This window comes from Vulpes vulpes, chromosome 1 (genome assembly GCF_048418805.1).
Source record: "Vulpes vulpes isolate BD-2025 chromosome 1, VulVul3, whole genome shotgun sequence".
Taxonomy (NCBI): Eukaryota; Metazoa; Chordata; class Mammalia; order Carnivora; family Canidae; genus Vulpes; species Vulpes vulpes.
Window position 1 is genome coordinate 101,962,357 of NC_132780.1, and position 24,704 is coordinate 101,987,060.

At 36.9% G+C, this 24,704-nt stretch overlaps 1 protein-coding gene across 1 annotated transcript in view; it reads left to right on the forward strand.

Moving 5' to 3' along the window:
• Positions 1 to 24,704, forward strand: part of EPHA6 (EPH receptor A6) — an 870,413-nt gene that overhangs the window by 656,265 nt on the left and 189,444 nt on the right. The window contains 1 exon segment of the mRNA XM_072721173.1: positions 11,057 to 11,242. Coding sequence (XP_072577274.1) covers positions 11,057 to 11,242 — 186 coding nt within the window.

The window sequence follows — 24,704 nt, forward strand, 5'->3', positions numbered from 1 at the left end:
GAAGGATATACACCAAAATGAGATAGCATTCCAGTTATTTGACCAATGAACTTCTTCTCTTCTTTCAAGTTTTTGATCAAGTAAATTTCCTCATTTTAATATCATTGAATTTGGGTTGCTTCTTACATTTGATAGCATCCGTAGTTTAATTAGCAGCAGTATTTCCTTCCTAGATTGTACATACAATAATGGCACATTCTGCAATATAGGACTCAGTGAAAACTGTCTTTTGAATAAGTAAAATAATGAAGCATAAATTTTTTAATGATAAATAAGATGAATTTTTTGTCTTCTGAAAGACAAAAGTGATTGAATATAACTTTACCTATAACAATATGGTTTATAATAGTGAAAATAGTAGTACTTTAACATGAAAACAAACTTTCTAAATGTTCACTGTTGTATTAGAACATCTGCCTATTATTATCCCTTGAGAGTAAATAAAATCACATTAAAACGTCTGGAGTCCTGAATCATGGTTTAATTTACAGAGGTATAAGTGATTATCTATGTATCTTTTCTTTAGCTTAAGAAAAAAATGACCTAATATCCTAATTTTATTTATAAACATTTGGTATATTAAATCTGTTCTTTTATTGCTATTAAAAACATATATAATATTATTTTTAATAATAATTCAGGACACTTACTGGCTGTTTTAGTCAAAATAATTACTTATGAATATTTTAAAAGATGCTTTTTCTCTCATTTGTGAAAACATCTTGACCAGTACAGTTGACAATCCACTAGCTTCTCTTAGTCATGCTTGCCTAAACACAAGCCCTCCACTGTGAATACTGATCACTTCTATTGCTTGACTGCATTCCAAAATGTCTTATTTGTGCTAGTGCAGGAATTCACACAAACTGGGGAAAATTATATTCTCTCATGGTTGCGCTCTCAAAAAACAGTTAAAAACGTTTAGTACATATTTTCACAAAGAGAGTTAAATACTGATGCACATAAGGATATTGGCTCATGCGTCAGTGACTGTTGGTTACTTATGGTGTTCTGTAGTTTAGACCCCCGAGATTGAAAAGAAGACAAAACCTCTGTAAGGGTATGAGAGAAGTGATGTTAATAGAACAGTGTAAAAGGGTGCACTGGAGCATAATAAGAAATTATACTTAAAAGCAGGATATTATTCGGGTTAAGTGGAAGCTAATATTTAAGAACACACTCTATGCCAGGCCCTGTGCTAAAAGCCATCCTATATCATCACAAATTAGGAGCTTAAAAACACACACAGATTATTTCTCTGACAGAAGTTCAAAATCAGCATCACTGGGTTGAAGTTCGGGTGCTGACAGATTCATTTGGGGAGCTTACCTGTGTCCTTGACTTCCAGCTTCTAAAGGTTGCCTGTGTTCCTTGACCTGTGTCCCCTTCTCCATCTTCAAAGCCAGCAACATAGTCTCTCCAGATACCCCTCTGACATTCTCACCTCTGTTTTTTATCATCCCATGTCCTTCCCTGACTGTTCCTCCTGCCTCCCTCTTCTAAAGACCCCTTGTGATTATGTAGGCCTCACCTGGCTCACCTAGAATAATCACATCTCAAGATCATTAACTCAATATATCTGCAGAGTCCCTTTTGCTATATAAGGTAACATGTTCACAGATCTGTAGATTAGAAAGTAGAAATCTGTGAGGAGCCTCACAACCATGGCTAGTCAATGAATCAAAGGAAGAAGATAGAAAAATGGGTTTTAAACGGTGCTTTTGATTTGAATCGTGTCCCTCCAAAATTCATACGTTGAAGCCCTGACTCCAGTTGTGACTGTATGTGAAAATAGGTTTTAATTAAGGATACATGAGGTCCTAAGGATGGAGTCCTAATCTAAAAGTACTGGTGGCTTTAGAGGAAGAGGAAGAGAAAGAGCTCTCTGGCCTCATCAAGGAATGGTGATATGATGGCACAGAGCAAAGATGGCTATCTGTGAGCCTGGAAAAGAGCTATAACCAGGAACTGAATCAGCAGGCCCCATGCTCTGAGACTTGTCAGTTTTCAGAACTGTGAAAAAATAAATTTCTGTTGTTTAAGCCACCATGGCTGTGGTACTTTTTTTATAGCAGCCCAAGCAGACTAATACAGAAGATGATGATAAGGTGGTCCCTGGGAAACTTCCAAGTGGTTATAGAAACCTAGGGTTCAAGGGAGAAATCTGAGCTACAAGTTTAGATTTGGAACTTCACTGCCAAGAGATAATAGTTGGTGACAGTGAAGATATTACTCTGTGATAGAGAGTGTGTATACTGAAAAGAAACTATGGCTACATAAAGAACTGTTTGTTTCTCGGAACAGCTATCCAATGCAGAGTGCTCAGCAGCCTGGTTGTGGGAGGAGGGCCTGGCAAGTGGTGGAATTGGTCCTTTGGCAGGGCGGGAGGGGGGCGGAGCAGGTAGCTAGAGGGCAAGTGGAAGTGCTAGATACCTTTACTTCCCATAACTCTGCAAAACATATATGTTTTATAGATAAGGAAACCAAAACTTTATTCCTTTTTTTTTTTTTTTTTTTCATTTGAGAGAATGAGAGCAAGTGAGAGCATGAGCAGGGGAAAGGCTCAAGAGGGAGAGGGAAAAAAAGCAGGCTTCCTTCTGAGCAGGGAGCTTGATGTAGGGAGCAATCCCAGGACCCCGGGATCATGACCTGAGCAGAAAGGAGACACTTAAGAACTGGCCACACAGAGATGCCCCAATGTCATTCTTTTGATGCCAAAACGGAGAATCAATTTTGATAGGTCATCACACGGAGTTTTAAAACGCAATTTTTTTTTTTTTTACTCTAAAAAGGACCTGTTTCAATATCCTTTCAGGCAAGAAAGGAGGTGGTGTGAGAGACCATCTGCTAGAGGCTCATAAACTGGATTTAAAAAGGTGTTCTAGGGTAGAGGGATCAGTGAGCTTGAAAAGTGAAAATATTGTGAATTAAGAGTATTTGATAGGTAAGTAATATCCTGGACTTATGATGTCAGAAGTAGAGAAAAATTGTAATCACCTTGAGGGCAGTATTGCATTTGGGAAGCATGTTTCAGCAGAAAATAATAAAAAGTGGGAAGTACAGATTTCTGGTTATGGGACGAATAAATCACAGGAATAAAAGGTAGAGCATAGAGAATACAGTCAGTGGTATCGTAGTAGCATAGTGTGGTGACAGATGGGAGCCACACTCGTGGTGAGCACAGCATGACACAGAAACTTGTTGAATCACTGCTGCATACCTGAAATGGATGTAATGTCATGTGTCCAGTTTACCTCAATGAAAAGGAAAGAATTAAAATAATAATAAGTTATCTTGTGCCTGAATCACGCAGTTAAATCCTCAACTCCTCCCTCCGCCCCACTTGATGATGCACACGTGACCTTCAAGCATGTGGCAGATTCATCCATTCAGCAAATTACTGAGTTCCTATCCGATGCTAGGAATCCTGCTAGGCACTGAGATAGAAGGATCGATGAGGTCTCTATTTTTTGGATGTTTAAAGTTAGTAAGGAGAAACATAATGAGTTAATATTTGACACCAAGAGGCACCGGCACTAGAATAATAGTTGATGCAGGGTGTGGAGAAGCATAAAGCAAGGATCAGTCAACTCAGCCTTTCGAAGTTCTGTTTCTAGAACAAGCAACTTCAAATTATTATTAATGAATCAATCAGGTCATCTTTTTGTTTCAGTCTCTTGACTCACTCCCATGTGTCCTAAGAGTAAAGGCAGAATTTTATTGAAAAGCAAGCCCCGTAACACAATGAGAGGCTCCCTTTTGCCTCAAGTAAATAAAAAAAACACACATTTTTGTTACAGAGCTTTGTTTAGCAGCAAGAGATGTATTTGCTAGTAGACAGTGTGCATGCATGAACAACAAATACCGTTTTGAAAGTATGTCGAGAAGCAGCACTGCAGGCAAGCCTGTGATCATGGGGTCCGGCCACCCCTGACAGCTGACCAGGGTATGAAATGGGCAGCTGACTATGAGCAAAGGGACACATCAACTGGGAAGTTGGTGTAGAGAAACACATCAGTGCACAACCAAAGCATTAAACTACAATGTAGCTCTCCAAATATTGCAGAGATAAGTGCTCTGAAGCCATGAGTCAACTTTTCAGGCATCTGGAATGATAACATGCACGTTGCTATCACTTAACCATCATTTCTTCGTGCTTCTGGATTACTGTCTCGCGTGCTCTTATTACATTCAAATCACAAAAATTGGAATTACATCATTAAAAAAAAACTTGTCTAGAAAGAAAAAGATGCTGTTTAATTTTTGGAATGTGGTGTAGGAAAAAATGGGTAATATGGGATCATGTGTTACTGAATTCATTCACTGAAAAAAATCCTTACCCATTATTTGATAAGGAAGTTGAAAAATTCCTTTTCAGGTCTTAAAGAAATCCTTTTTTTGACCTAGACATTAAGAGCCTAGCCATGAAGGATACTTAGAATAACATATTTAACATAGCTTCTGTGGTGTCTGTGTTATTTGAAAAGATTCGGGGTTACATGGAACCTTCTTAGGATCCAAAAAGCTTTGTTAAGTATTTACACATTAATTTTTATTTCTAAAAAATGTAGGTAGGTGGTAGGTATTTAACCCCTTTCTCCCCCAGTGACACTAAAGCAGGAAAAAATAATGTGATTTCCTCTGATACCACAGAAAAAATTAGCGGTAAAGGTAGACATAGAAGCCCTAATTTCTGAGAACCTGCTCTCTCCCATGTCTTAATCAACTCTTCCTACTGACAAGTCTTGTTAAATGTGAGAAATCTTGCATCATGTTGAATCCTTCCATGAAGTTGAATCAGAAGTATTCAATATCAAATATCATTTCAACTAGTATGAAATTATAAATTCTCTTAAAAATGTAGTTCTCTTTCACATGTAAAAGGTGTGCTATGTATTGGGAAGAAATCCAAGAGAATAGTCATAAGTCCTTGAATACAATTGGGTAGGTGACCCTTCTGATAACATTACTAATAATGGAATTTAAGACCTCAAGAGACTAATGCATTCCTCAGGAACTAAATTAAAATTTGCCTATATGTTTTTCTTTTATGCCTCTTCTTTTTTTTTTTAACACTTTCTTTATATGTCTCTTAAAAATATTCTTCCTGTTGCCTTCACACTCAGGAAGGAAAGTGGATTGTGTACAGTTAAATAAATAAAAAAAAACCTGAATACAGAAGATGTTGAGGTATCTCTTAACTATACACAGTGAAAATAAAGCAGAGGAGACTGTAATTAAAAAAAAAAAAGTTACTATATTGGAAAATCCCTGTCCTCTAACGACATCCCAACTTTGGGCCTAGAATTTTTACACCCCCCCCATTCATTTCATTCATTCAATGAATATTGAAGAGTTATTTATTATGTCCTAGGCTGTGCAGATACAACAAAGAATAGAGATGCCAAGGCCCATGCCTTCATGACTTAGATGACAGTTGATTTGGTCAGGAGGAGATTCTGAAGTGGAGCAATATGTACCAAATGTATACGATTGTTAAGAATGAATTTCAAAGAAATTTCAAGTAGTCAAAGCGCTATACAGTAAATATGTATAAGTATGTGTAATACTTGCAAGCCAAAGATCCCAGGAGCACACTATAGTTAAAAAGTTGGGTTTATCATTCCCTTCAGCAAGGGAAAAACTCTCAGCATGTGGAAATGTAGTGTGTGTCAGTAAGAGAATGTTAGATGACGTCGCCTACGGGACTTGGGTTTTGACTGGGTGATTTGGGCTATCTAAGGAAGCAGGAGTTTGCTCGAAGATTAGATGCTGTCAGAAAGCAGCAGCAGTTCTGTTATTGAGTATGTGTTGGTTGGTTTTTTTTATTAAGCATTTTTTATTCTATTTATTTTTATTGACACACATACAGTTGACACACAATGTTACATTAGTTTCAGTTGTGCAACATAGTGATTCAACAACTGTATGCATTATGCTATATTTCCCACAAATGTGGCTACCACCTGTCACCATGCAGCACTATTATAATACCATTGGCTAGAGTCCCTGTGCTGCACCTTCATCCCCGTGATGTGTGCATTCCATAACTGGAAGCCTGAACCTCCCACTCCCCTTTACCCCTTTTTGCCAATCTCCCCACCCGCCCCCCGTTGGCAATCACCAGTTCTCTGAATTTATAGGTCTTTTTCTGCTTTTTTTCTCCTTTATTCATTTTGCTTTTTAGATTTCACACATAGGTTTTTCTGTCTGACTCATTTCACTTAGCCAAATACACTGTAGGTTCATCCATGTTGTTGCAAATGGCAAGATCTTGTTCTTTTTGTTGGCTCAGTAATAACTGTGTGTGTATACATACCACTTCTTCTTTACCTATTTGTCTGTCGATGGACACTTAGGTTGCTTCCATATCTTGGTTGTTATGAATAATGCTGCAGTGAACCTGGAAATGTAGATATGTCTTTAATATCCTGTTTTCATTTTGGTAGAAGGTGTAAATACCCAGTAGTAGAATTACTGCATCATATGGTATTTCTGTCTTTAACATTTTTGAAGGACCTCCACACTGTTTTCCATGGTGGCTGCCCTAATTTACATTCTGACCAACAATGCTTCATCCTGTTGATGAGGTAGGAATTCTCATCCTAGGGTCATGGGATGCCAAGGACACAACACCCTACATGAGACAGATGAGATTGGTAGATATTATTTATTATATGTACTCATAGCCCAGCGGGGAAAAGGACATCACACACAGGGGCACCTAGAGGTTGGCCAGCGTTGTAGTACCAAGAAGTCAAGGAGCCCCTGGTTTCCTTTGAAGGATATGATTGGCTTGTTCAAGTCATTCCACAGACTGGCAGGAAAGTGAACCCTACTGCAAAGCAAAAAGAAGAACTAGATCTGCTCCATTTGATAAAGAGGAATGTTTGGCTAGAGGACCTTGCATATAGGAGCAGAGTGGGAGGGAGAGCCTTTAGGAAGGCTAGTTGAGCCCTTCCCAGTTTGCCTCACATATAAAAGCAGCACATAATATTGGGCCTTAATTTTAGGACTTACACTTCCATCTTAATGGATTTTATCTACACGGAGGAGAGACTAGAACAAGGATAAGGTTTTAATTGGTAAAGAAGTAGCAGTCACCCATTTTAGCCAGGAGAGGAGGGCATATTTAGCATTTTGGCATGTGACCTTGCCTTTGTCTGTGCTTAGGCAAAATTATGCAGTGACCTTGCTCTATCTCAGAGTGACCTTGTCGAGGCTGGTATAGCATGTGATAGGAGAACAACATAGCCCAGCTCTGGGAGTAAAGCCAGCGTCTGATTGTAGTGCTGCTAAGTTTTTTCTTCCCATTTGGGAGGAACTGATGGTAGCAGGGGATTAAATTAGGTGGATTGACCAGAGAAAATTTTCTGAAGGAGGGACTTCAAATCTTGGCCTTCACTGCTAATAAGAAGCCATCCGTACAGAAGACTGAGGAGGATGGAAACAAGGGAGGAAGGGGAACAATTTGTGGAAACCTTCCTGTCAGATGGAAATAGTAAACAGGAAGAATGAAATACCTCATTAAACCTGAGAGATATGTTCTAAAAAGCCATTGGGAGTGTGGCTCTTTGCTTCAGTGACTCACAAGGGGTTGGAAAAGGGAGAACCAGAATCTTCGAACATGGGGAAGAAAATTTTGGAAGGCCTCTAGGAGATTGTGAGACGATAATCCTCCAAGATGGCTGGTCCCTCATCACCTCCACCATTCCTCCACAGTTTTAATCTGGTTATATAGATTTTATACAGAAAATCCATGCTAATTATTTTTATGGTATAATAATAAAATTTATTAATAATAAACATCCCAGACAGCAGAGAATGGTGTTTTATAAGCATGGACCCTGGAGCCACACTTGCTGGGTCTGAATTACAGTTTTGCCATTTTCTACCTGTGTCACCATGGAAAGTTACATAGCTCATGTATCTCAGCTTCTTCATCTATAAAGTGGAGATAATCATGGTACCTACTGCAAAGGTTTGTTGTAAAAATTTTAAAAAAGCATATTTAGTTTTAGACATGGCTTATGGTAAGCACTGTATAAGGGCTACCTATGGAATAATGATGATGACAATGACTGGTAAAGAAAAAAATCTGTGGTTAATATTATATTCCTATAGTTACAAGTTAATGATGGACTAACCAGGATACATAAATGTCCACACATATTATTGAAGCATAATTTATCTTACTTATGGTTATGTACAGAGCCTCTACTCTTGCTTCAAGGACAGCAATATAATGGATCAATCTTTGGCAATATCTTAAACTATGCATTTAATTTAAAATATTTTTTTTCTTCACTATCTAATATGTCTGATACATCCAGGCTGACCACAGATAAGGGGTGTAATACTTTCTGTGACTGAATTTTTTGGACTTTGCCTAAAGAATGCACTAGGAGTATCAAATCCTTAATTGAGGCAACTATATTTAGTGTCACTGAAATAAGTGTGATAACAGCTTGATCGTGCAAAGTTTGACATGAAGAAAACACCTGCCTGGTGATAATAGGATACATGAATTTCAGACAAGAGAAAACCAAAGAAAATTACGACTCTGCCTGCCTTGATCAAATAACAACAGAGTTTTCTGTTCATTTCACTATATTCAAAAGTTTGTTTGGATTACTATGAAGTGTTAACAGAAAATCACTTGGATTATGGGTTTATGGCAGGTGAGGAGTTTTAAAGTAATACTTTAAAAAGATTTTTTTATATTTACTAGCAGACTTATTAAGGCAAAGTAAAGGGAAAAAAGAGAAAAATACTTTCCTTGCTCTGCATAGTCATACAACAAACCACAGTGATCTAAGAAGAAATTTCAAGAATCTCAGTAGGCCTGGGTGTATCAGACATTAACTTAAATATATGTACATAGCTTTTCTCTAAAGGTTCAGAGCCTCAATAGAAAAATGTTAAACATCTCTATCAATTGCCATTTTTTATATATGAGAGAAAAGCTTTTGAAAAATAAAAGAAACATTACAAACAAAACTGAAAACCTGTGGCTTCTTTTCCCTGTGAGCATAAGAACATTTAACCCTCAATAGGTTGAGAGCATCATTAAGTAAAAAGGATTTTTATTGTTTTGATGTCAAATTAAATAAGATTCGTGAAAAATAAATAAATAAATAAATAAATAAATAAATAAGATTCGTGAAACTCCAATATTATATGCACTGAACTTAGGGATTCCATCCTAGTCTGTGTTTTTTGTTTATTAACTTGTTGGTTTAATATAGAGAGAGCAAACCCTCTTGTTAGCCGGCTTTCTATTTCTAATGGACATGTTTACACATAATTTAGGAAACAACATTTTGGCTTTTTTCCTTTCCAGGTTTGCTTTTTATTCACTTAAACAATATCTTAGCATTTACACCAAAAGGTAGTCAATATTCCTGCAAAGTCAACGTTTAGTTGACTGTAATGAATTGCTCCAAAGAAAATACAGATAACTGAAATATATTGTACTGCAAAAATTTAATTTGGACCTCTACACTTTAATACATCACACTGAACTATTAGACAGACCTGCTAGCTAATAAACCAATTGAGGATATTTTAATTCTCATTTCTTTGCCCCTTCCAAAGATTCATATAACTTAAAGCACACGAATAGCATTTTACAGTTGATAAGGACTTTTACATGTATCATCTGGATCTTCCCAATATCCTTATGAGGAAGGGACATTATAGAATTTTGGAAGGTTTTATTATTATCTTTATAGATTAATAAATTGGTGGTCAAGCATCATGCTCTTAAGTAAATGCAGCTAATTAGCCTCACAAAGTTAAGTCTGGAATTTTAAGCTTTAATTGAACTTATTGCATTGCACTGAGAAAATATCCAACTTCTTTTCCACATTAACCCATCTAGTCATCCTTGTGTCTGTATGGCTTCTGAGCTTTGAAGCTCTGTCACTACTTTTCTTGAATCACTACTTTTCTTGAATATCCAAACTGTACCCATTGCTTGAAGTCCAACAAAAGTTTACCTGTTCCAGGAAGTCTTCCATATCCCACTGTTCTTACTTAACTAATATAGCATTTGTCGAGACGGGTTCTTATGTTCTTAAATATTTTATTTATGTTCAGCTAAATTCTTCTACTAGACTATAATAAGCTCCTAAGAACACAGACCAACTCTTAGACTTCTTTGAAACTCACAGCACACTAATAGCTGGATATATAAATATAAATATAAATATAAATATAAATATAAATATAAATATAAATATTATATAATATATAATATATAATAATAAATATATAAAACTGTATTTATTAATATATAAATATATAATTTGTATTACATAAATATGTAAATATTTATTAATTTAAATAGCCAAACATTTATCATGAATTTAATATATATTAAGTATATCTAATTTAGATATACTTAATATATATTAAATTCATGATAAATGTTTGGCTATTGTACATTACTGCCCAGTAAAGCCATTGCTGAGCCATAGATCATCTTACTATATCTGCATTCCAACCATGTGACTTGTAATTTAGTCTGCATAATCACTTCTTATAGTTGAGTTCAATGTAGTCATTTCAATACGTTCATATACCAATTGACCCTAGCATTGATTTCTGATGGTAGTGAAGCTCGAGCACATGACCTGGAAGGTTCAAACCCACTACACATGCCTGATGGATTCCCTGAATAGAGAGACATTTGGCCCATATATCAGTATTAAGAACAGGAACAGGAAATGCTATGCAGTGATTGCTTTTCTATAGAATTGCATTAGCCTAACCCATTCTGCTAGTCATAATTTCTGTGCAGGTCAGGGAGATCTATCAGTGGTAGTTCCTGTGCTACACCATATGAAAATGCATTCCGTTATTTATTATAAATGATGCTGATCAAACATTGTCATTCCAAATTTAACTTGTAGGACAGAAATCTCCATGTGAAAATGACACACTTGATGGCCATTATGGTAAAAAGCAAAAAGATAGTACCATATGACAATTCAGTTCTTCTGGAATGTAAGTATTCTGTTTTTAAACAAGCCATTTTTGTTCATATTTTAAGGAGAATTTGGAGAAGTCTGTAGTGGGCGTTTGAAGACACCCGGGAAAAGAGAGATCCCCGTTGCCATCAAAACTTTGAAAGGTGGCCACATGGATCGACAAAGAAGAGATTTTCTAAGAGAAGCTAGTATCATGGGTCAGTTTGACCACCCAAATATCATTCGACTAGAAGGTGTTGTCACAAAAAGTAAGTACTGATTTTCTTCATTGCTTCTTTTATGTATCTCTAACTCATTTCCTTAAGAAACAAACAAACAAAACCTTAATAGCAATACCACAGCCATTAAGGGGATAATTTAGTTTGGATATCATCTTCTGATATCACCCCTCGGTCTTGATATTAAGCTATGACATTATCAGAGTTTGCATTGGTCACCAACAGCTTTGAAATGGTATTTATTACATATAAATTATTTGCTAATCTAACTTGAAGTAATTAATCAAAAGTAAAGAAGTATATATTTTTTCTAATCTCTATAATATATTCACTTCTATGTTCACTATATTCACTTCTAAAGCTGCCAAAATTTCAATATTAATAGAAAAAGCAGTTTAAATATTTTGAGTCATTAAGGTAAAATACTTCTGTTTGAAAATAAATCTCTTATACAAATATAGCTACTTGATCTGAAATAAAACTTCTAAACGTGAATCCCATCTACATAAATGCCATTAGAATTAAATTACTTTTAATTTATATAAAATGGAGAAAAGAATTACAACTTAGAGAAAGAAATCCTGTTTTTACCTAAATAGTGGGATCAAAGCCATTCCTTTGAAGTTTCTTAAAAATACAAAATAACCTTATACTCTAAGAAACAGATTGCCATATAATCACTTTTATTTGAATAATGATAGGACATAGACATAAACCTAAGTATAGTTCTCCTTATTTTATTCACAAATGAATTATAACATACAAAACCCAATAGAGAATAGCATTGAAAAAACTCAAAAATAATTTAGATTTTTGAGAAGCATTTTTTCCATAAAACTGAAATTTCTTCTAAAAATGTTTATGGGAAATTAAAACATCATGTCATATTTGAAAGCAGAAAAGGATAAAAGCTTACCAAAACATTTATTGACTATGTGTTTCTCAGTCCTTCTCACAAGGCATTGATCAACATGATGCCCTGATAGTTTGAAAAACACAAGAATGCTTTTTCTTTTTATGATTATCCATTTTTAATTTCAAGTTTTTATTTAAATTCTAGTTAGTTAACATATATAGTAAAAATTGGTTTCTGGTGGAGAATTTAGTGATCCATCACTTATATACAACAACTATTGCTCATGACAACAGGTGCCCTCCTTAATACTCATCACCTATTTAGCCATCCCCCACCCACCTCCCTCCATCAACCCTCAGTTTGTTCTCTATCATTGAGAGTTTCTTATGGATTGCTTCCCTCTCTCTTGATGGGAGAGAGCTGTTGGACTTGTCTGTTACTATAGTGACCTTAATGGAGCCTTCCAGTACTTATGCCCTTGTGTTGTTCTTTCCATTGATTCTGGGTTTGTCCATATGACTGGCCTTGGCTAATGGACATTAGCAAGTGTGATGCAAGTAGAAACATCTTACATGTCTGCACTTTGGAGCTTGTCCTCTTGCCACACTCCTTCCTGTAGCCCAGCCTGTGCTGAGCAAAGCTGGTCCATATGGTGAGGCTTCAAGCAGTATTGCAAAGAGGAGGACAGCTAGAATGTCTGGTTAACAGCTCTAAGTGAGCTCCCTGCAGATAGCCTGAATGCCAGGCTTGTGATAAACAGCCTCAGACGTTGCAGCCTCTCCCCACTACCACCACCACCACCAAAACCAGATGGCTGTAGCTGCAGTTGACACCTTGTAAAGAAGTCACCTCGCTCATCCCATAAAATCATGAGAGAAGATAAAATGATTGTTGTTTGATGCTCAAAGTTTTGAAAAGTTAGAATTCTACTCCTGCCAATTAAGAGTAGTGCAGCTTTAGGTAGATTATTTACCATCCCTGTCCTTTACTTCAGCATCTATAAAAGTAGGGCCAAAATTACTCCTACTCCATAGGAATACTATACTAATTAAATTTGTAAATGTATAAGGCATTTAGCATAGTATGCAAGTATGCATCGTAATAAGCCACATGAGATGGTAGCCATTGTTGGCGTTCTGTGTCAGGCACCTTTACACATAGAGTTTACCATTTTGTTGTCATGGCAACTACTGTGAGTATCACTATCCCCTGAAGCTCAGACAAGTTAATTAACCTGCAGAAAGACCTCTAACCCATATCAAGTGGCATGGCTGGTATTCAAGCTAAGGTCTTTTTGACTCTAAAACCCAAGGTGCATGCGTGTGTGCGTGTATATGTGTATTATTGTGTTTTTTTCTTTTCTTCTATATTACAGTGAATGAATCAGTTTTATACTTTAATTATCTTATCCGGATTAAATAGTATTAAATTAAAGAGAATCTGAATAAATAAAATAAAACACTACTTTTTCAAATAAAGAAAATATTTAGGTTAGTGAAATAGGTTATTTCTAAAATGTAAGACTTGGAAAGATCCAGCTATGCCACAATAGCTAGCAAAGAGTGTAATCTAAAAGACAGAAAGAAAAGAAATAACACGTTATTTCATTTATATTTTCTGACTTCCTTGTCATTAGTTTAGTATGAAGTTTTCAAGTCATTCCTACTGTCTTATATCTCTCTGGAAGGAAAAACATAATTTTAAAATCGGGTTATGAATCTTGGCAAAGTATTTAAAATAACAATTTACATATAATGTTGAAGTCTTCTTATGTGTATTTTGCATGTAATATCCAGAAATAAGTGTCAAACAATAAATTTAGAGGTTGAAAAGCATTAGACCCTTTTTTCTCCCTTTGATTAATACCTTTATATGACTTTGTCAAGTATTCCTGTGTGTTTTACTCACATATTGTCATATATTTTATGTGCATGTATATATGCATAAAAGTATATGAAAAGGAAAAAGATTTATAGCCCTATGAAGCAGTAAGATTTATTTAGCCTAAATCAACTGAGTAAGTTTAATGAGATAGCCTGTGGCACTTGTCTGCCAGTTTGAAATACACCGTTTATGTCATGTAAACATCCAAACAACCAACACAGTGATTGTTTCACATCTGTGACAATCTTATCTAAAAGTGGGAACAGTGGCCTCCCCATAGCCAGATTTATATGCTCCCTAAGTCAAGGTCCTTGTTCCATTTCAAGAAAAAGAAAGAAGTGGGGGCAGGAGGGAAAGAAGGAAAAGATAAAAAGATAGTTGAGAAAAGACAGACTCAATATGCTTTTGAGTGGCAATCATCATTACAAGGGCGTTGTGTGGTTGCTGAGGTGCGTGGTAAAGATAGAGAAAGAAGTATTCCCACAAAGATAAGTGGCCATATTTATACTGTTATCTTCTTGACTCAAGTGCTATGAGATTTTTAAGAGAAAGGCAATAAATAAATGAATGCCTCATTCCCATAAATACATGGTAATTGTTCCAAGATTGCCCTTAAGTAGCTAAAAGATAGCTAGCAATTAATGCTCCCTAAGGACTACCATATTGCATAAAAGATAATACGGACAAAGATAAAGATGCAGGATAGGTTTATGCAGTCATGTTAGTAGAGTATCCTGGGGTTCTGAGAAATAAGCACATAGACTCTCAATTGAAAGTAATGCAAAAGTATAGATAAAAATCTTCATCAGATCCTTTTATAAATTCTTAATATGCATACTTTTTATCTTATGTGCACATTTTATCTCTGAGAGATACATATTGCAAAGTCCCTGGGAACACTTGCTCTTTCATATTCAGGCATATAACTACTTTTATTTTAAACTTGAAAGTTAAATGATGAAAATCTGAATTATATAAAAAGTATGTGTGATAAAAGTTGAACCTATTTATTTGATACACATCACAATTTCATTAACCTATTAAGATAAAACTGATATAAAAAGAGATTACTCAAGCTAAACCATATGTTTAGCACATACTTTTTCTCCAAGAAGCAAATAGAACCCATTAGCAAGAGAACAGACTTGGAGCCATTAGTAACAAGGATAGTCTAGCAATTTGTAACTGGTGAGGTGTACACCTGTGTCATTAATTACATGACCAAAAGAGAAAGTGCTACCCTCCTATAAAAAAGATAAGAATTGTGGTTAAATGATGGAACAAAATAGTGTAGTAACTGTACTCCAGGAGACCAAGTCCAGCAGTTTGAATCATGATAACAGAAGAAACAAGAGAGAGAATTAATGACGTGTCCACTGCCCAGCTTAGTAGCTGATAATTAAATTTAGATATACCAACGATATCTCAAAAAAACATAGATCTAGTAAGAAATAATAGAAGCCAGTCAGGATACCAAACGAACCCTCAAATGTAACTTTATTTCATTGTGGGACATTCCTAAAGACTCTGTGGGACAGCACAGAAGCTGTAACAGAAAGTGCTGGGCCTGCACAAACCTGCCTTAATGTTGTGGGTTCCTTCCAGACAGTTTCAATGGGTCCACATAGGCTTGAAGTCAAAGAGAAGATTCAAGTCAGGCAAATACATTGTACAGTAAATGCACAAGAACTTCCTCTCCAGTCCCAGAATTACATTCTTGTCAAGTAATACCTTGTCCAAGATTTTAACCATTACTGTTGCCACCAATATGTTACCTGCCTCTCCACCAGGTTGCATATCCTACTGCCAGTTACAAGGTATTGGGCAAGCCATTCAATGTCTTTAGATCTCAGTGTTTATCCTCTGCACAAAAGATTGAAAATGCAAATTGGACTAGAAAACACTAAAGGTCACATTTAACCTTAATATTTTGTGTTCCATTTTTTTGCCAAAGGAAGAGAGTCACAAGATGTTGGTGAGGAAAATTCATGCCAGTGATGTTACCCCACTTCTAACTTTTATTTTAAGATTTTATTTGTTTATTCATGAGAGGCAGAGACAAAGGCAGACGGAGAAGCAGGCTCCCTACAGGGAGCCTGATGTGGGACTTGATATCAGGACCCCGGAACCACAACCTGAGCCGAAGGGAGACACTCAACCACTGAGCCACCCAAGTGCCCTGTAACTATTTATATAACTTCAGGTTTGTGTCAGTGAGCTCAAGGGAAGATAAAGAGGTGCAGGAAGAAACAAATTATGCCTTCAATAAAGTTTTATCTTTAGCAACCTGTGAAGAGAAAAATATAGGTAAAATTTTCCTATAGGCAAAATCAAGATTTGGATATTAGAATACACACTGAAGGGGTATTCTCCAAATCTGATTCTAATCACATAAATTAGATGGTTATTACCCCCACCTCTGGAGTTCAGCTGCTCTGCTAGCTGAGATAGGTTGAAAGCTTTATTTTGTTTTGTTTTCCAAGAAACAGTTACTGTGGCCTACCCAGTGTTAGACATTATTGCTGATTAAAACCTAGAACTACAGGAAAGAAGCCTTCAGTGCTCTTGAGAAGCTCACTTGTTGGCGTCAATCCACTGGGAGCAACAAACAAGTAAGCCAGTATTTCCCAGTATTGTGTGTGTTATTCTGGGCACAGTTATTATTAAGTTATTCATTGGTTTGTTCAGTGAATATTTATTGTGCCCACCCTTCTAGGCACTGGTAGTACAATATTGAAGAAGAGCTTCTGTCTACTGGAGGAAACCAAAAGAAATTAAATATATGAATATAATTTTAGGTAAAGAGAAAAAAAAAAAGCTTGAATGAAGTGAAAAGATGAGGCCATGCCAGGATTTGGTAGGAAAGTTTTCCAGGCAGAGGAAACAGCTTCTCAAACCCTCCTGGCTAAGAAGTCAAGATATTGCAGGCATCCAAAACACCTGGAGCAAAGTGATAACGGTATGGATTACAAATTGAAAAAAAAAAAAAAAAACCTATTGGCAGGCAAAAACAGTAAGGGGGCTAGCATAGGAATCCAAGTGAAAAAATAATGAGAAAACAGATTAGATAAGTAAAGATAAGAAGGGGATAGAACCAAGAGCAGTTTCCAAAGTTAAATTGGGAGACTTTCATGACTGATTATATATGAGGAATAAAGGAATGGGGATAGTTTCAGATGTCATACAAGTTTCTGGTTTAATGTAAGTAGGGAAATGGAGAGCAAATTCTGGAGAAATACAGATTTGGAGAGAAAAATCATGAATTCGAGTTTGGATATGCTGTGTTTGAGGCGCCTGGGACATGTAAAGATGTCCAGGAAGCCTCTGGAACCTGGCGGATGCCTGGGCTGCAGGCACAAGTTAAAGAGCGCTCCCCAGCTGAGCGGTGGGTGGTAGTTGAGGCTCGGGAGGGAGCGCCCACCCGGAAGGTTGAGAGCAGCCCCAACAGGTGAACCGAAGAGCAAAAGCTTACAAGACAGAAGCAACGACCCAGAGGAAAGCAGGTTCCTAAGAATGGGAGAGAGGGCAGTAGAATGAAATGAACTGGGAGACCAAGGAGATAAGGAGGAGAATCACCTACTGGCTGAGGCAGTAGGGCTGCAAGCCCGTTAGGGCTCCCGCGGGGAGCCGAGCGCCCTGGACGACCCGCGGGCGCAGGCGGCGGTCGATGACAGGTTAAAGATGCACGTTACATGGTGTCGATTTCTTACTTGCCTTCCACGTGGTTAGCATTCTGTGCCGTTCATTCATTCACGCAGTATCTATTCTGCGCTTGGCCACTGTGTGCCGGGCACTGCGGTAGCACGAGGTGTCAGGTGTCTGGCGTGGAGAAGGCCCAGCGCCTGTCCTGCCGGTCCCGCCTGTGCGTCTCCCCCTCTGCTTCCATTCGTCAGTCTCCTGCACCCTAGAATGCCTTCGTGCTAAATGGCAAAGGCACCTGAAAGTATATTCTCAGTTCCCCCATGTGTCTCTTCCTCTCCCAAACCCCTGAGGAGCTGGATGAAAATGTACCAAGGGGAGTCTAAATGGGAACACAGAGAACTATGAGATGTGCAGGCCGCGGTGGGCAGAAGGCCCAGAGCCTCTGGGGTTACCAGCTCCCCTTTCCTCAGCCATGGAAGAAGGAAGATCATATGCCCACGTGGGAGGGGAGAGGGCTTGGGGTGTTGGTGAATGTTTGAGGTAGCCCCTGAGAAAAGCATGAAGGAAAACTGGGAAAAATTAGAAAGACTGTGAGTATGACTGGAGACCCAGGGGCCCCCGAGGGTACGGTGAAGGACGCGGGCGAAAGTGCCCCTGGCAGTGTGGAAGTGCCCGGAGGTGCAACCAGGGAAAGGAAGGGCATGAGGCAGCAAAAAGAGAAGAGATTGTGAGTTTTTATATTTTCTCTCTTCTCCTAAAGGCCTTCAAATTTACTATTTGCTGTTACCAAGAACAGAGATGAATTATTCTTGTGCAGTTTCTGGACTCTCACTGGATTCTCAGGATATTTACTGCACAGCATTTGCCACTGGGAATTATAACGTATACATATTGATGAATAGAGAATGAACCAAGTGTGACCATAACAAATAGGAACAAGATGACATAATCGGGTAGCCCTGTGTATCTCCGTCTGTTCAGGCAGCACTGGGGCTAATTGGGATCACCAGTTTATATTCTTCTGGAGTGTACGTCCCTATTTACAACAGAGAATACACTTCTTCTGTATTCAGGAGAAATTTGTTCTTCCTCTCAGGTTATCTGGTCTCCTCAAGGTCATCCAGTCTAATCACCTTCCTAGATCTGCCTCTAACTTATGGTCTCTTTCCCATGGTTCTCTCCTCTCCCTAACCAGCCTGCTAATTATTGGGTAGACTGTAATAAGATGGAACAGGTTAAAAAATCCTAGTAACAAGTTGCTCAAGGTGATGATAACACTGTAAGCTGGAAGAACTAGGAGAGAAAAAGGAATATAAATGCAATTTTATACATACATAATGTTGCCTTTTCATACTTTGAAATCAAGTTGAATAGAATCATCGAGACGGTGAAATCTTACTCATTTCCAAAAATAAAAATTCCTTTGAAATCATTCATGGTGTAAATTTTTTTCTGGTAAGCGGTTGATGATATTAAATTTGAGAAGGGCTGTGGATAATTCTATACAATCAACATGGATTTGCATTCATGAACTCAGGAGAATAAGAACCATCCTGCCAGACAGGAGGTTCAGGCAGTCAGTCATCACTCAGGAACTTTTACCAGGTTCCCGATGGTCTTACGTAGGCCTGGATAAAGACCAGTAGAAGTCTTAATCACTGAAAATGGTTATGGGCTCCTTGCATATGTGATGTGTAATAAAAAAATTATCCATAAACTTAATGCATAGAAATCTGGCAAGCTTCTGATTTCATCTCATGATGAGTGTTTAATGCTCATTTTGTTGTTGTTGGAATATGTTCCGATGACTTTTCTCCAGTTTTCATTTTGATATAATTTCAGACTTACAAAGTCATGAAAATAATATAGTTCCCATATAGACTTCACTCAGTTGCCCTTGATGCTAATATTTTACATAACCATGGGACTATCATCAAAGACAAGAAATAATTATCAGTATGAAACTAGTTACCAAACTACAGAATTATATTCAGATTCTATCAGCCTTTCCACTACTGTCCTCCATCTGTTCCAGGATCTCACCCAAGCTCCCATATTGCAGTTAAGTATTGTGTCTCCTCAGTATCTTCCAATCTGTGACAATTCTTCAGTATTACGTTGTGTCTTACAACCTGGACATTTTTCAAGAGCACTCGTCAGTTGCTTTGTAGAATGTCCCTCAGTCTGGGTATGTCTGTTGTTTCTCTATCACTTGATTTGCAGTTATGCATTTTTGGCAGGAGTATCACAGAAGTTACGTGCCTTTCTGAGTGCATTATATCGGGGGGAACGTGGTGTCCATATGTCTTATTCCTGGCATGTCAATGTGGATCACTTGGTTAAGGTGATGTCTTCTAGATTATCTGTTGTAAAGTTACTTTTCCCCTTTTGTAATTAATATAGATTTGGGGGGAGATAATCTAGGCTATACAAATACCCTGTTTCTCAAACTTTTCCCTACTAATTTTATCATCCATAGTGTAGATCTTACCTGTACAAATTACTACCATTGCATTCTAAGGGTGGTTATTCTGTTTCCCTATTTTTTCTACATTTATTACTCAGAATACTTCTTTAAGGAAGAGTTATACTTCAGAATGTTCTATAAATGGAATTATATGATAGGAAGCCTGTTGAGTTTTTTTTTTTTAACAGGATGCACTTGAGATTCATTCACATTTGTTTTTATCGTTGAGCAGTATTTCATTGTATGGTTGTACCATAGTTTGGATATGCATTCAGTGGTTGAGGGATGTCTGGTTTGTTTCCAGTTTAGGTGATTACTAATAAAACTGCTCTGAACATCAATGCATAGGTAATGCATTTGATATATGTATCAAATTTCTCTTGGGTGAATGCTTAGGTATGAAATGACTGGCTCAAATAATAAATATGTGTTAAAATTTTGTAAGAAACTGTCAAAATGTTTTACAAATTGGCTATACCATTTTACATTCCCACAAATAATTTTGGGTTTTGATTCTGTGCTATCAACAATACTTGGTTGTGTAACTTTTTTAAAACATTAGGCCATTCTAGTGAATCTAAATTGATATCTAATTGCCATTTTAATTTGCATTCCCTAATGACTATTAATTTTGATCATCTTTTCATATATTTATTTGCTATCCATATATATCTTCTTGGTGAAGTGTGTCTGGATTTTTGCCCATTTTTTGCATTGGGTTAGTTTTTTCTTAATATTGAGTTTTTGAAGTATTATTTATTTTTTAAGATTTTATTTATTTAGTCATGAGAGACACAGAAAGAGAGGCAGAGACATAGACAAGGAAGAAGCAGGCTCCGTCTGGGGAGGCTGATGCAGGACTTGATCCCAGGACCCCAGGGTCCAAAGGCAGACGCTCAACCACTAAGTCACCCAGGCATTCCTTGAGTTTTTGAAGTTGTAAAAAATATTTTCTACATACAGTTCTTTGTCATAAATATGACTTGTAGATATTTTTCCAGATCATAGCTTGTTTGTTGTTGTTGTTTTTAATTCTATGAAAAGTGTCTTTAACAGAGTAACCTTTTTTAAGATTTTGGTAATATCTAATTTATAATTTTTTTTCTTTATGGATTATGCTTCCTGGTTTGATATCTAAAAACTTTAGTTAGGAGCACCTCAGTGGGTTAGTCGGGAAAGCATCAGGTCACCCATGATCTCAGGGTCCTGGGATTGAGCCCTGGTTTGGCTCTGCTCTCAACAGGGAGTCTGCTTGTCCCTCTCCCTCTCCTTCTGTCCCTCCAACTACTCGCTCACACTCTCTCTCTCATATAAATAAAATCTTTTTAAATTTTTAAAAACTAAAAACTTGATCTAATGCCAAAATCACAAGGGTTTTCTCTTCTGTCCTCTAGAAGTTTTATAGCTTTGTACTTTACATGTAAGTCTATGATCCATTTTGAGTCAATTTTGTGTAAAATGTGAGGTATGGGCCAAAGTTCTGTTTTTTTGTTTTTGTTTTTGTTTTTTTTTTTAATATTGACCATTTCATCACCATTTGTTGAATTAGTTTTGTTTGTTTGTTTGTTTGTTTGATGAAGCTGTTTTTACTTCTTTTTTAGTTTCCTTCTTTGCCTGAAATCCTTCAATGAAAAAAAAAAAAAAAAAGGAAATCCTTCAATGGCTTTCCTCTACCCACAGGACAGAAGTCCTACTGCTGAATACAGAAATTAAAGGTTCTGTCTGATTGACTCCCACTTATAACATATCTTTAACCTTATCTCCTCCCTTTTGTACCTTTTAGTTTATATTCTATTAACAGTGAACCATTAGTAATTTCCCCCAAACAAACCATGCTGTTTCTTATTTCACATGTTTGATCATCCTTGGCCCTCTATATGGAAAATTCTCCCTCTACTTACAAGGGGATGACTTAGCTTATATGAAACATCCTTTCTTATCTCTGTAGTGGGTTAGAATCTGCACTACACTTATCATGTTGTCCTGTAATCACCATTTACATGCATGGCCCAGAAGTCTGCTGTTTTCTTAGCCCTTACAATATAGCATTGGGCCCTAGCACCCTTTTCCAATGCCGCTGAGGTTTTTTCTGGGACAGTCCCACCAGTCTGCTAGCTGTTACTTGTTGGGGCTTACTCTTACCTACACACTACCAGCCCAGCCACTGCACATCAGGAGAACAAAACTAGCCTGTCATTTATGAATTTATCTGGGGTCATTTTTCTGGGCCCTGTGCTGAGTGAAGCAAGGAAATAGGCTTTCTCTGTCTCCTTGGTACCTCAGTTTTTCATTTGGGTACCAAAGATGCACTCATATACTCTGAACAGCCAGAAACTCTCTGGACCAGTTTCATTTGGTTATGACGACCCTTAATTTCCTGATAATAAAAGGTTAGGCTCTGTACTGGCTACCTCATTGTCTCCACTTAATCTTAATTTTCTATCCTAGCTCTACTTCATTCTCCCCTCAATCTATCTCTATCCTTCCAAATTTCTGATATACATCTCCTCTTATGTATTTTAAATCTATTTGCTTTTGAATGGAAGAGGAATGGGAATTTAGGGGAAGCCATGATCTGTTGAGGACAGTCTTTATCGTATTGTGGCGCCTAGCATGGTGCTGAGCATAGAGCAAACAGTACGTTATAGGTGGATGAAAGAAAATAATAAGAAAAGAGGAAAAGGAGGGAAAGGACATAGAATAAAAAGAAGAGAAAGAAGAAAGAGATAAAGAAGGAACGTACTTTTTCAGTCATCAAACCCAGTTCTAAATCTGAACAATCTCTAATATCGTTCACATTTATTTATATGAAATTGGCAGCTTTTGTCATGATTGTGCTTCTGTGTACTTTGGCAGTTTCTCTTTCCTCTGAACAGCAATCATATTTTAGCTGTTCTTGTCCTCTGAAATTTTAGCTACGTACTACATTGCATTATCATCATTTAGGTGCATGTCTTTTTCTGCTGTAGACCGGAATCAACTTGAAAGTAGGAGCTCAACTAACTCACCTTTATGTACCTCTACGTTACCTAGTCTGGGTCGTCTGTGTTGTAGCACTCAGTCCCAACTTCAGAACGGATGAAGAAATATGGTAGTGTGTTTCCTATGCCTGAGAAATAAAAGTAGACATGACTTAGTCCACTTGTGATTAAGATACAACAACCGAATGATGTGAATTTATTGACATTTTTATTAGGTTACATCAATCACTACGAGTGAATTTATTCATTTTCTACTCATCACAAATGTCAACCAAAGACATCAGTGATTTTTTTTCCTCCTTTTCATTCAGATGCAATGGCTATTTCAGGATCCTTAGCCCTGAAAATAATGCATTAACCTTTCCCCTAAACATTAATGGCATGATTTTCTTGAAATAAGTTCAGTATTCATTTTGGCATAGCCATATATTATATGAGACATGCTATTGTATTTGATACAGCAATCCATAAATATAAAAAGCGATAGCACCTCCACGACTTTATCACCATTTCGTGAACCTAATCACTGAAGTATTCTATTACACTGGAATGAAGTATACAAAAATGCCTTCCATTAGCCACAGTTTCTGTGATTTAATGATTTCTTTAATATAGGTTATATATCACTGCAAGAAATCCCAGGATATTCCCAGCGGAAAACAGGTCTAGAAAGGAAGTACAAGCTGCTAGAGAAATTCAAGCACGGAGAGGGGCCTCTTAAAGAAAGGAAGAATCAAGGCTGAACCTAGGAAGATTTCTTTGCTTATTCCAAAAATTGGAGAAAGTAGTTATTTCCCTAAAAGAGAATTTGTAGCCTTGAACCTAGGAAGATTTCTTTGCTTATTCCAAAAATTGGAGAAAGTAGTTATTTCCCTAAAAGAGAATTTGTAATTAATATACTTACTTCTTCCCTTTTAGCTGAATAGATTTACTAAAACAAAAACAAAAGATTCCCTTATGTCAATTTCAATGTTCCAGATTTGTCTGCCTAATTGAATCAATATTCCTAGGTCGTAGAGTTGATTGGTAACAGATTCAGAAAATAGTTCATACTACCTCCAAGTAAAACATTTGGAAGACTACATTTATCACATGATCAAAGTTTTAATTCTACAACATGGAAAGCTTAAAATTATTATTTTTTAACAAGATGGTACAAATGAAACAGTTCCTATAGTTAAAATAATGCTACCAGTCATTTGTTATATTCCCCAGGTTTTAGCTACAGGAAGGTCCTCAGTTGCTAAAGAAACCCACCCTTCAGTCCAATGATCGATGCCTACCTTTCTCACTAATAAGAAATTGAGAACTGGCCAGGAAAGCAGGAAAAAAAAAAGGTTGGTAAGGAAGCTTGTATGAATGGAGCAAACCCCTTTCTAAATCCAAATCCAATTTGAATTCCTTCAAAAGCTTAAGAAGAACCTAGTTGTAAATTTAATGGTTGAAGGGCATGTTATTGCTTGTGTTTAAGATGTCTCCTTTAAAATAGGGGGAAAAAAACTTATTTTAAAAAATAATATGTTATTCAAAGACATTATGTAGAAAACCACCAATTAGAATCTTGATGTCAATCATAGGAAGACGAAGTAAACCTACGTCAAACATTAACTTCAATGGGGAACATTAGAGTAGGTACGGCAGTAAATAGTTCTGTAGTTTCTA